Source organism: Saccopteryx leptura, chromosome 2 (genome assembly GCF_036850995.1).
Source record: "Saccopteryx leptura isolate mSacLep1 chromosome 2, mSacLep1_pri_phased_curated, whole genome shotgun sequence".
NCBI classification, from domain to species: Eukaryota; Metazoa; Chordata; class Mammalia; order Chiroptera; family Emballonuridae; genus Saccopteryx; species Saccopteryx leptura.
Genome location: NC_089504.1, coordinates 182,473,763 through 182,486,937, shown reverse-complemented (window position 1 = coordinate 182,486,937; position 13,175 = coordinate 182,473,763). Strand labels below are relative to the sequence as shown.

Below are 13,175 nucleotides of genomic sequence, written 5' to 3'. Positions count from 1 at the left end.
TTAATGTATGTTAAGCACTTAGAGCCCATGAAGCACTGTGTAAATATTAGCTACCATTATTGTTGTTATTGTTATTATTGGAATACTATGTAGACGCTTAAAGGGATAAGATGGGAATATATATATACTAATGTGGAAATACCTCCATTATATATTTAAGTCCATATAATTAAGCAAATTGCAATATAAGAAGGGAAGTTTGAGCCTGTTTTTATTTAGAACAATATGATTTTTTTTTTTTTTTTTGGACAAGAGACAGAGAGAGTCAGAGAGAGGGATAGATAGAGACAGACAGACAGAAAGGGAGAGAGATGAGAAGCATCAATTTTTTGTGGCACGGTAGTCGTTCATTGATTGCTTTCTCATATGTGCCTTGACCCGGGGGCTACAGCAGACCAAGTGACCCCTTGCTCAAGCCAGCGACCTTGGGTCCAAGCTGGTGAGCTTTGCTCAAACCAGATGAGCCTGCGCTCAAGCTGGCTACCTTGGGGTCTTGAACCGGGGTCCTCCGCATCCCAGTCTGATGCTCTATCCACTGCGCCACCACCCAGTCAGGCTGGTCAGGCCATTTTTAAAATAATGTTTTTAAAATCAAATTTATTGAGGTAACGTTGATTAATAAAATTACATGCGTTTTAGGTGTACAATTTTTAAAAAAAGATTTTATTTAGTGATTTTAGAGAGAGGAAAGAGAAAGAAAGGTGGGGCGAGGGGAGCAGGAAGCATCAACTCATAGTTGATAGTTGCTTCCCACATGGGCCTTGACTGGGCAAGCCCAAGGTTTAGAACCATCAACCTCAGCATTCCAAGCCAACACTATTCACTGTGCCTCCCTAGGTCAGGGTCAGGTGTACAATTCTATAATACATTATTTATATATTGTATTGTGTGTTCACCACCTGAAGTCAAGGCTCATTCCATCCCCATTTACCTCCTTTACCCTCTTCTACCTCCCCACATCCCCCTTTCCCTCTGGTGATGGTCTTGGCATCCTTGCTGAAAATGAGTTGACTGTGAATATGAGAGTTTATTTCTGTATTCTCAATTTTATTCTGTTGATCTGCATTCTATACTATAGACCATATTGTTTTGATTAACATAGCTTTGTAGTAAGTTTTGAAACCAGGAAGTGTGAGTCCTCCAACTTTGTTCTTTTTTCAGATGATTTTGATTGTTCTTGGTCCCTTAGATTTCTATATGAATTTTAGGGTCAGCTTGTCAATTTCTTTTCCTTTTCTTTTTAATTTTTGTTGATTTTAGTGAGAGAGGAATAAGGAGAGAGAGAGAGAGACAGGAACGTCAATTTGTTTCTGTGTGTGCTCTGACCTCTCTATGCTTCGGGCTGATACTCTTAACTAACCAAGCTATCTAGCCAGAGTTTTATTTTTTTATTTTTTCTTTTTTTTCTTTTTTTTTTTTTTTATATAAGCTGGAAACGGGGAGAGACAGTCAGACAGACTCCCGCATGCGCCCAACTGGGATCCACCCGGCACGCCCACCAGAGGCGATGCTCTGCCCACCAGGGGGTGATGCTCTGCCCCTCCGAGGCGTCGCTCTGCCACGACCAGAGCCACTCTAGCGCCTGGGGCAGAGGCCAAGGAGCCATCCCCAGCGCCCGGGCCATCTTTGCTCCAATGGAGCCTCGGCTGCGGGAGGGGAAGAGAGAGACGGAGAGGAAGGGGGGGGGGTGGAGAAACAAATGGGCGCTTCTCCCATGTGCCCTGGCCGGGAATCGAACCCGGGTCCCCCGCATGCCAGGCCGACGCTCTACCGCTGAGCCAACCGGCCAGGGCCTTATTTTTTTTTTTTTAGAAAGAGAAAGAAAGGGGAAAGAGAGAGAAATATCTATTTGTTGTTCATTGGTTGATTCTTATATGTGCCCTGACCAGAGACTGAATCTGCAATCTTGGCGTATAGTGGCATATAAGGACAAGGCTCTGACCAACCTAGCTATCTGGCCAATCGACATTTTTTCTTTTTTTAGTTGATTTTTAAAAATTATTTTTATTTATTTATTCATTTTAGAGGAGAGAGAGAGAGAAGGGGGGAGGAGCAGGAAGCTTCAACTCCCATATGTGCCTTGACAGGGCAAGCCCAGGATTTTGAACCGGCAACTTCAGTATTCCAGGTTGACGCTTTATCCACTGCACCACCACAGGTCAGGCTTTAATTGATTTTATTGAGAGAGGAAGGAGAGAGAGTGAAAGGAACATCAAGCTCTTTCTGTATGTGCTCTGACCAGGAATTGAACTGGTGACCTCTGTGCTTTGAGATGACACTCTAACCAACCTAGCCATCCGGCCAGGGCCCAATTGATTTTTTCTTTCTTTTGTATTTTTTCAAAGTTAGAAGCGGGGAGGCAGTCAGACTCCCGCATGCGCCTGACCGGGATCCACCCGGCATGCCCACCAGGGGGCAATGCTCTGCCCATCTGGGGCGTTGCTCCGCTGTGGCCAGAGCCATTGTTGCGCCTGAGGCGGAAGCCATGGAGCTGTCCTGAGTGCTCAGGCCAACTTAGTTCCAGTGGAGCCTTGGCTGCAGGAGGGGAAGAGAGAGACAGAGAGGAAGGAGAAGGGGAGGGGTGGAGAAGCAGATGGGCATTTCTCCTGTGTGCCCTGGCCGGGAATCGAACCCAGGACTTCCACATGCCGGGCTGACGCTCTGCTGCTGAGCCAACTGACCAGAGCCTCCAATTTATTTTATTTATTTATTTATTTTTAATTTTTTATTTTTTCACAGAGACAGAGAGTGAGTCAGAGAGAGGGATAGACAGGGACAGACAGACAGGAACAGAGAGAGATGAGAAGCATCAATCATTAGCTTTTCATTGCGTGTTGCAACACCTTAGCTGTTCATTGATTGCTTTCTCATATGTGCCTTGACCGTGGGCCTTCAGCAGACCGAGTAACCCCTTGCTGGAGCCAGCGACCTTGGGTTCAAGCTGGTGGGATTTTTGCTCAAACCAGATGAGCCCGCGCTCAAGCTGATGACCTCGGGGTCTCGAACCCGGGTCCTCTGCATCCCAGTCCAACGCTCTATCCACTGCACCAACGCCTGGTCAGGCTCCAATTTATTTTTTAATATTGCTCTTAACACCTTGCAAACTTGCTGGACTCATTGATTGATTCTAAAAGTTTTCTAGTGGATTCCTTAGAATTTAATAGATACAATCTCATGCTATCAGTAAATAGAGATCATTGTTTTTTCCTTTTCAATCTGAATGCTTCTTATTTTATAGTATTTTCTTACTTTATTGCCCTGCTAAAACCTCAGTATAGTATTGAATAGAAGTGGGGAGAGTGGGCATCCTTGTCTTATTCCTGATCTGAGGGGAAAGCTTTCAGTCTCTCACTATTGAGTGCTGTGTGAGCTGTGGGGTTTTTGTAGTTGTCCTTTTTCAGGGTGAGGGAGTTTTCTTCAGTTACTAGGTTGTTAAGAGTGGATATTTGTCAAATGTTTTTCTGTGTCTATTGAGATGATCAGCAGACTACATTGAGATGTGGGGTTTTTTTTCCATTTTCTATTGATAGGATGTATTATGTTAATTGAGTTTTGGATATTAAATCAAGCTTGCATTCATGGGAAAAATTCCACTTTGTCTTGGTGTATAATTCTGTTCACATGTTGTTGATTTCAGGTTGCTAATGTTTTTTTAGATTTTATATTCATGAGAAATATTATCTGTAGTTTTCTTTTTTCATGATGTTTTGTGTGGTTTAGGTATCAGAGTAATAGTTGCCTCATAGGATGAATTTAGACGTGTTTTCTTTTCTTTTCTTTTTTTTTTTTGGAAGTTTGTGAAGAACTGGTACCAATTCTTTTTTTTTTTAAGTGAGAGGAGGGGAAATAGACTCCCACATGTGCTCCGACCGGGATCTACCTGGCAACCCCAGTTTGAGACCTATGCTTAAATCAACCAAACTATCCTCAGCGCCCGGGGCCATCACTTAAACTAGTCAAGCCACTGGCTGCCAGAAAAGAGAGAGAGAAGAGGGAGAGGGAGGGGAAGATAAACAGATGGTCAATGCTCACACTGGTCAGGCACTGTACTACTAGAAATTTTAAAAATAGCATTTGCCGCCTGACCAGGCCATGGCGCAGTGGATAGAGCGTCGGACTGGGATGCGGAGGACCCAGGTTCGAGACCCCTAGGTCGCCAGCTTGAGTGCGGGCTCATCTGGCTTGAGCAAAAAGCTCACCAGCTTGGACCCAAGGTCGCTGACTCCAGCAAGGGGTTACTCAGTCTGCTGAAGGCCCATGGTCAAGGCACATATGAGAAAGCAATCAATGAACAACTAAAGTGTCACAACGAAAAACTGATGATTGATGCTTCTCATCTCTCTCCGTTCCTGTCTGTCCCTGTCTATCCCTCTCTCTGACTCTCTCTGTCCTTGTAAAAAAATAAAAAATAAATAAAAATTGCAATTGCTGCCTCACCTGTGATGGCACAGTAGATAAAGCATCAACCTAGAACACTGAGGTTGCCAGTTTGAAACCCTGGGCTTGTCTGGTCAAGGCACATATGGGAGTTGATGCTTCTGGCTCCTCCCCTACTTCTTTCTCTTTTTCCTCTCTAAAATAAATAAATACAATCTTTAAAAAAATAATATTTGCTCTTCCAGTAAGGCATACTTTTTTGAAAGAGTATGAGGTTTGGAGGTAGACCATCAGACAGACCCAGGTTTGGATTCTGTCTGTGGAGCTTCAACTTGGGGGCAAGTTTCTTCACACCTCTGAATCTCAGTGTCCTCACTTGCTAATTAAAGGAGACAGTAGTACCTCTTTAAGAAAGAAAGGGCCAAGGTCAGGCATGCAGAGAGTTTAGAGCTGGGCACTAGCAACATGCTCTGACTTGCTATTTAGATGATTTCACAGCTTCTTTCTTCTTCTGCATGTTTGCATTAGGGTGCTGTGCCATTCCTGGTCAGTGCCACCTCTGGCACTACTGTTCTGGGGGCCTTTGACCCCCTGGAAGCAATTGCTGATGTGTGCCAGCATCACGGGCTGTGGCTTCACGTGGATGTGAGTAGGACTTAGGCCTGAGGGTGGGTTGGGCTGAGCTGAGACCAAGCCCATGCTGTTCCTTCTGCTTCACAGGCCGCGTGGGGTGGAAGCGTCCTGCTGTCACAGACACATAGACATCTCCTGAATGGAATCCAGAGGTGCCTATCGTAGCCCCTGCTCCCTGAATCTCACCCTGAAAGCCTTGATCCGTAGACTATTCATGGTCTAGGAGCTTTGGATGGCAGTGGGAGTGGGGTGTTGGTGGGAGTGGGTTGGAGAGATGGTGGATTGGGGCTGGGGGTTCAGATGGCAGACATGGCAACTCTTCCTGACTGCTGGGCTGGGTGAGACTAAAGCCCCTTTACTGAGGTACAGAAATGTAGGGGAGTTTGGTTGGGCAGCTTGCGGAGGAGCCAGCTGACCCAGCTTTGCTGTACCCACCACAGGGCTGACTCCGTTACCTGGAATCCCCACAAGCTCCTCACAGCAGGCCTGCAGTGCTCAGCTCTTCTTCTCCGGGATACCACGGTGAGTCTGCCCCTGCTCCTGGCCTGGTCCCACCTCTCACTTTAGACCTCTGTCTTCTTTTCTGTCTTACCTTAGAGGGGGTCCTGGCTTTACAGTGTTCTCCTTACCATCCCGTCTGAAGCTGAATATCTGCGACTTGCTAACTCCTTGTGGTGGGCTCTCTTAACCGCCATGGGCTCTCTCACTGTCCCCATTGCCTGTCTTCATGCAAAGGGAAATATTTCCAGCTTGAAGTTGTAATTGAAGGGATCCTGGGTTGAGTTTGGGAAGAACTCGGGGTGTTAGGAGAAAACCCAGAGAAAGGGGTCTGAATCAGCTGGCAGTCATCCCATCAACGCCATTTGGTTTCAGGGACAGGAATGAGTGGACTGAGCTTAGAAGTCCTCTAATAGAGCAGTACAGGAAACCTGGGTGGAGAGAGTAGCATCTGACAGTCTCCCACCTACCCACAGAATCTGCTCAAGCGCTGCCATGGGTCCCAGGCTAGCTACCTCTTCCAGCAGGACAAGTTCTATGATGTGGCCCTGGACACAGGAGACAAGGTGGTGCAGTGTGGCCGCCGAGTGGACTGTCTGAAGTTGTGGCTCATGTGGAAGGCACTCGGCGGGCAAGGGTTGGAGTGGCGTGTTGACCAGGCCTTTGCCCTTGCCCGGTAGGAGTGGAGGGTAGTTCTACTTCCCCTCCCCAAGGCCCTTTTCCCTCAAACCCTTTGCTGTTCTCACACCTCTCCAGCTCATTCTCTGGGTCTCTTTTGGTTTTTTTTTCCTCCTCCACTTGTGATTTCTCACTCTCTTTGAAGGTACCTGGTGGAGGAAATAAAGAAGAGGGAAGGATTTGAGTTAGTCATGGAGGTATGACCTACCCCATTCTCTTTGTTTCTATACCCCATAGCCTATCCCACACACAAAGCTCTGATGGAAGAAGAGGAGCCATGAGAGGGGGACAGTCCCCTACCTCAGCTCACACCTTTCTGTTTGTCATTTTTCCCAGCCTGAGTTTGTCAATGTGTGTTTCTGGTTCGTGCCCCCCAGCCTACGGGACAAGCAGGAGAGTCTGGATTACAGTGAAAGGCTGGCTAAGGTAGGCTTTCTCCTCCCTGAAGCTCTGGTTAACCCAGTTTAGGGAACTGACTCAGCTAGTGCGTTACCGCCCCCTGCTGGCTGTGGGTAGCATGTCAGATCCCTTTGCTGACCCGAGGTGCCTTTTCCTCCTGAGGTGGGAGATGCACTGGAAACACCAATTTGTCCTAATTTCTGTGGGGAGGGGTATGGAGAATAAGGTATGTTTCTGCAAAGTAAGAAGAAGACAGAGAGGGGTATTACAGTGTAACTCATCAGTATACATAAACCCCTGTGCAGGGAGTTCTTCTGGGAGCTCAGATCCAGGACGGAGGTGGGAGGTAGAAAGATCATGGAAAAGCTTTACTCACTGATACTGGGAACAGAACAACCCAGTCAGGCCAGTCCAGACATGCTTCCTAGAGGTGAGGAGACATGTCATAGGTCCCTAAAGGATAGGTTGGTAATAGATGCTATAGGATAAGAATGGTCATGTTCTTAGGGAGTAATATTTAGAAAACAAGAGTTACCTATTTGAAACCAATATGTTCAAAGCAATCTTATAAATATACATGTTAGATGGCCGTACAGATAAAAAATATTACAGGATCTCAGAGGGGGGGAAAGGTGTTAAGGATGACTGAGGCTTGAAGTTAGACGAAAGTAGTATTGTGAATCAGGGAAAAGTCAGGTTTTTTATTTTATTTTATTTTATTTTTTTTATTTTTCTGAAGCTGGAAACGGGGAGGCAGTCAGACAGACTCCCACATGCGCCTGACCGGGATCCACCAGGCATGCCCACCAGGAGGCGATGCTCTGCCCATCTGGGGCATTGCTCTGTTGCAACCAGGGCCATTCTAGCACCTGAGGCAGAGGCCACAGAGCCATCCTCAGCGCCCGGGCCAACTTTGCTCCAGTGGAGCCTTGGCTGCGGGAGGGGAAGAGAGAGATAGAGAGGAAGGAGAGGAGGAGGGGTGGAGAAGCAGATGGGCGCTTCTCCTGTGTGCCCTGGCGGGGAATCGAACCCGGGACTCCCGCATGCTAGGCCGACGCTCCGCCGGAAAAGTCAGGTTTTTACAGAAGATGACTCATGTATCAACATAGAGATAGGTGAAATGGGGAATAAAGCAGACAGTAGAGAAGGCTAAGCAGGTTGGACATGGTAGGAAAGGTAAACTTCAGTCATGGTTAGGATCAGAACAACGATGCTCCCTCCGGAAGATGCCTGGGTAGGAGCGGAATGTATTTTGGGTAACTTGCTGGCCAGGAAGCTACCCCACCCCTCACCTGACCCCAGACTGCATCTGGACATTCTCTGCACCCTTTTCATAGGTAGCCCCAGTACTCAAGGAGCGCATGGTGAAGGAGGGTTCCATGATGATTGGCTACCAGCCCCATGGGACCCGGGGCAACTTTTTCCGCATGATCGTGGCCAACCCTGCACTGACCCGGGCTGATATGGACTTCCTCCTCAACGAGCTGGAAAGGCTAGGCCAGGACCTCTGAGTATCCTTCTCACGCCACCCCCTCACCCTCCCTGGCTCTGTATATTCCCTTTGTGTTCTCAAGACTAGTTTTTTTAGGAAACAGAATGTCTATTGACCCACTAACTCTTAGTAAGTATTTAATATTAGGATAATGTTTAATAAATTATAGTATATTCTTATGATGGAATGTTAGCCTGCCTTTAGAATTATGTTTATGAAGAGGATTTTTATTGATATGAGAAAAAATAATTTTAATATAACATTATGTTTAAAAATTTGGATATGGTACTTTATAGATGGTAATATCTGAGCTATGTTCAAAAACATAGAAAAAGACTGATGAAATATGCCAGAATGTTCATAGTTTTCCCTGTATGGGATTATAGGCAATTTAAAAATTATGTTCTTTATGTCTTTTGTACTCCCTCTTTTTATTATGTAAATGAATATGCATTACTTTTATAATAGAAAAATAATAAAGTTAAAATTTCAACTATATTATTATTTAAATTTTTTTTCATTGATTTGAGAGAAGGAAAGAGAGGAAGTAAGGGAGGGAGGGAAGGAGGTAGAGAGAGAGAGAAAGAAGCATCAACTTATTGTTTCACTTAGTTCCATTTAGTTGTGCACTCATTGACTGCTTCTGTTATATGCCTTGACTGGGGGTTGAACCCAGGTGCTGGGTGGACACTTTATCCACTGAACCACCCACTTAGGTGGTGTGTTTTGAAGTTTGTTACCTTTCAACAAAATAGTGGAGTATACAAATTACACTTGCCTGACCAGGCGGTGGCGCAGTGGATAGAGCATCAGACTGGGGTACAGAGGACCCAGGTTCAAGACCCTGAGGTCTCCAGCTTGAGTGCAGGCTCATCTGGTTTGAGCAAAAAGTTCACCAGCTTGGACCCAAGGTCGCTGGCTCGAACAAGGGGTTACTCGGTCTGCTGAAGGCCCGCAGTCAAGGCACATATGAGAAAGCAATCAATGAACAACTAAGGTGCCGCAATGAAAAACTGATGATTGATGCTTCTCATCTCTCTCCGTTCCTGTCTGTCCCTATCTGTCCCTCTCTCTGACACTCTCTCTGTCTCAAAAAAACAAAAAACAAATTACACTTGATCTTAGCCAAAAGGCCGAGAAGTGAAGGAAAATGCAAATTAATTTTTTTAAAAGGCAGGTGGAAAAAAATTTTTTTCCCAAAAAATCTTTAGTGGGAGGAAAGATTAAAAGTGTTGTCACTCTAAGATTAACTGTACTTTAGGGACATTGAAACAAAATGGCCTTGGCCCATTTGGCTCAGTGGTAAGAGCACTGGCCCAGCTTGTGGATGTCCCGGGTTCGATTTCTGGTCAGGAAACACAGGAGAAGCCCTCATCTGCTTCACTCCTCCCCCTCTCGTGCTTCTCTCTCTCTCTCTCTCCCTCTACCTCTCTCTCTCTCTTTCCTCCTGCAGCCATGGTTCGATTGGAGTGAGTTGGCGCCAGGCGCTGAGGATGGCTCCATGGCCTCCGCTTTAGGCACTAAGAAGAGCTCAGTTGATGAGCAATGAAGCAACGCTCCACATGGGCAGAGCATTGCCCCTTGTAGGCTTACCGAGTGGATCCCAGTCGGGGCACATGAGGGAGTCTTTCCCTGCCTCCCCTCCTCTCACTGAGTAAAAAAAAAAAGAAAAAAAGAAAGAAACAAAATGTGTACTGACTGTATATCTTTTTATTTTAATTTCATTTATGTTTGCATTCATTGGATGCTTGTATGTGCCCTGAGCAGGGATCACACCCACAATGGTGTATGAGGCTGATGCTCTAACCTAGCTGAGCTACCTGGCTAGGGCAGGCACTATATCTTGAGACCAGAGCCTTGTCCACTTATTCTTGAAAAATCCACACACACACTCAGGCACAATTTTTTTTTCTTTCTGTAATTTAAACAAAAACCATCTTTAAAAAACAAACAAAAAAACAGCATCCAAGCCACTGTTACATCTTCTGTGAATGCTACTGTCTTATACAAAAACACCCATTTTACACTTACAATTCCAGACTGCTGTTGCTCAGTTACGTTTGGGAAAGAGATGTTTAGTTACAAAAGTTACTGTGTACAAGTGGCCAGTCTACCAGAACTTTCTGTTATTTCCAATTCCTAAAAATACCATTTATGAAAACAATAACAGTCATATAAAAGTTACCCAAAGCTATTTGCAGAGGCAAATACAAACTGTCCAAACCATAGTAAAAGAACATCCAAATCTCAAACCAAGTTCTTTTGACTTTTGGGGGAGGAATCATTTCTATTTATAAATTGTTAATAATTCCTCTATAAACTTGCTAGTCTTGTTATAAATGGCATTTTAATTTCTTCCAAATAATATTGTTTTGAGAGTATTAATAATTTGAACTTAGCTTGACCAGGAGGTGGCGCAGTGGACAGAGCATTGACCTGGGATGCTGAGAACCCAGGTTCGAGCCCGTGCAATTGCCAGCTTGACTGCAGGCTCACCAGCTCGAGTGCAGGGTTGCCATCTTGATCGTGGGATCATAGACATGACCCATGGTCGCTGGCTTGAGCAAGGGGTCACTGGCTTGGCTTGAGCCCCTCCCTCCCAATCAAGACACATAAGAGAAAGTAATCAATGACCAACTAAAGTGCCACAACATCCAGTTGATGCTTCTCATCTCTCTTCCTTCTCATATGTGTCTGTCTCTCACTAAAAAAGAAAAAAAAGATTGAACTTTAATGTTCTTATCTTAAAGAGGTCTATATGTCTACAAAATACCATAAGTATAGTAAAAAAAAGGCACACTAAAAAATCCTTACTTTGGCCCTGGCCGGTTGGCTCAGCGGTAGAGCGTCGGCCTGGCGTGCGGGGGACCTGGGTTCGATTCCCTGCCAGGGCACATAGGAGAAGCGCCCATTTGCTTCTCCACCCCCCCCCCTTCCTCTCTATCTCTCTCTTCCCCTCCCGCAGCCAAGGCTCCATTGGAGCAAAGATGGCCCGGGCGCTGGGAATGGCTCCTTGGCCTCTGCCCCAGGCGCTAGAGTGGCTCTGGTTGCGGCAGAGCGACGCCCCGGAGGGGCAGAGCATCGCCCCCTGGTGGGCAGAGCATCGCCCCTGGTGGGCGTGCTGGGTGGATCCCGGTCGGGCGCATGCGGGAGTCTGTCTGTCTCTCCCTGTTTCCAGCTTCAGAAAAAAAAAAAATCCTTACTTTCAACTCAAAGCAAACCTGGAAAGCAAAGATAAAAACAAAATCTTCAAATTCTTTGAATTATCTCCGTTTGAGAAATATATATATATTTTTATTTATTTATTTATTTATTTTTTTTTTTTTTACAGAGACAGAGAGTGAGTCAGAGAGAGGGATAGATAGGGACAGACAGACAGTAACGGAGAGAGATGAGAAGCATCAATCATTAGTTTTTCATTGCGCGTTGCAACACCTTAGTTGTTCATTGATTGCTTTCTCATATGTGCCTTGACCGCGGGCCTTCAGCAGACCGAATAACCCCTTGCTGGAGCCAGCAACCTTGGGTTCAAGCTGGGGGGCTTTTGCTCAAACCAGATGAGCTCGTGCTCAAGCTGGCGACCTCGGGGTCTTGAACCTGGGTCCTCTGCATCCCAGTCCAACGCTCTATCCACTGTGCCACCGCCTGGTCAGGCGAGAAATATATATTTTTTAATGTTTTATTGATTTTAGAGAGGAACAGGAACATTGATCTGTTCCTGAATTGCCCTGATTGGAGATCGAACCAGCAATCTCTGCATATCCAGACAGTGCTCTAACCAGCCAAGCTATCGGGCCAGGGCCATTTAAGAAATATTTTTAAGAGCAGGCGAGAAAGACAGGACATGAAATCAGTTAATCATCTATTTTTCTCCAGCTTAGTAAAACTGATGTTTCTTTTCTGTTCCCAAAATTCAACCTCAAAATCTGGATACAATATTACAATCCCTCTTTTGCTTCCTGTCTCCCTTTGACATTTACTGAGCCCCTACTCTGTGTAATTCCTTTCTCTGCTTTCAAAGAGCGTAAGACTTAAGCAATCATCTCTCAACCTAGGCTCATCCCTGCTTAAGGGCCTTTGCACCTGCTGTTTGTCCCCTTTTGCCTCAATGTTCTTTCATCTTCCTCATTGCTTTTAGTTTTTATTTTATTTTTTTAGTGAGAGAAAGAGACAGGAAGGGAGAGAGATGAGAAGTATCAACTCGTGGTTGAGACACCTTAGTTGTTCATTGATTGCTTCTCATCTGTGCCTTGACCTGGGAGCTCTAGCCAAGCCAGCAACCTTGGGTTTTACGCCAGTGACCTCAGGGTTTTGAACCTGGGTCTTCAGCATTCCAGGCCGACGCACCATCCACTTCACTGTCACCTGGTCAGGCCTCTCATGGCCTTTAGATTTTTGTTCAGTTATTAGCTTTAATGAAGCCTTTCTTGAATATTAAAATTATATTTTCACCTCTATTCTTCTACTTGCTAATTCCCTTATCAGTCCTGTTTTTCTCCTCGGCATGGATAAGCATCTGACATACTCTATTTCAGTTACTTATTTTCTGTCTCACCCAACTAGAATGTAAGCTCTGGGAGCAGAGATTTTGTGTCACTGCTTCCTAAAATGGAGTCTGGTACTTACTAAGTGGGTATGGTTAAGTGAATGGTTAATGAACCCTAGGTACTGTTGACTTGCTCTCAGTCACACAATTTTTAAGTGGTTAGGTCAAAGCCAAGCTCAGACTATGTTCCTCTGGCTCTTAACCCTGGACCTAGCCTGCTTCTGTTGACAGGTGTATGTAATTCATAAGAGTGGGTGTGAGAGCCGTTTTATTAAACATATGCTGTGGATCTACTATGTGCGAGAAGGATGAAGCACCTTCAGCCACCCACCTGGCCCTTGGCCTGGGGAAACTGTATTTTCATCGTACAAGAAACAAGGATGGCCCTGGCCGGTTGGCTCAGCAGTAGAGCATCGGCCTTGCGTGCAGGAGTCCTGGGTTCGATTCCCGGCCAGGGCACTCAGGAGAAGCGCCCATTTGCTTCTCCCCCCTTCCCCCTTCCTCTCTGTCTCTCTCTTCCCCTCCCGCAGCCGAGGCTCCATTGGAGCAAAA

General features: G+C 45.7%; 1 protein-coding gene across 7 annotated transcripts in view; it reads left to right on the top strand.

Moving 5' to 3' along the window:
- The window catches only part of CSAD (cysteine sulfinic acid decarboxylase), a 38,916-nt gene extending 30,353 nt beyond the window's left edge, over positions 1 to 8,563 (top strand). For 6 of the 7 annotated variants that reach the window (XM_066369639.1, XM_066369637.1, XM_066369634.1 and 3 more), the window contains 7 exons: positions 4,906 to 5,022; positions 5,098 to 5,162; positions 5,451 to 5,532; positions 5,985 to 6,184; positions 6,332 to 6,383; positions 6,523 to 6,612; positions 7,923 to 8,563. In XM_066369639.1, the coding sequence (XP_066225736.1) occupies positions 4,906 to 5,022; positions 5,098 to 5,162; positions 5,451 to 5,532; positions 5,985 to 6,184; positions 6,332 to 6,383; positions 6,523 to 6,612; positions 7,923 to 8,096 (780 nt within the window). In that variant the 3' untranslated portion in view covers positions 8,097 to 8,563. The remainder of the gene's footprint in view (positions 1 to 4,905; positions 5,023 to 5,097; positions 5,163 to 5,450; positions 5,533 to 5,984; positions 6,185 to 6,331; positions 6,384 to 6,522; positions 6,613 to 7,922) is intronic. The other variant, XM_066369640.1, reaches the window with a different exon arrangement.
- Positions 8,564 to 13,175: the final 4,612 nt, after the last annotated feature.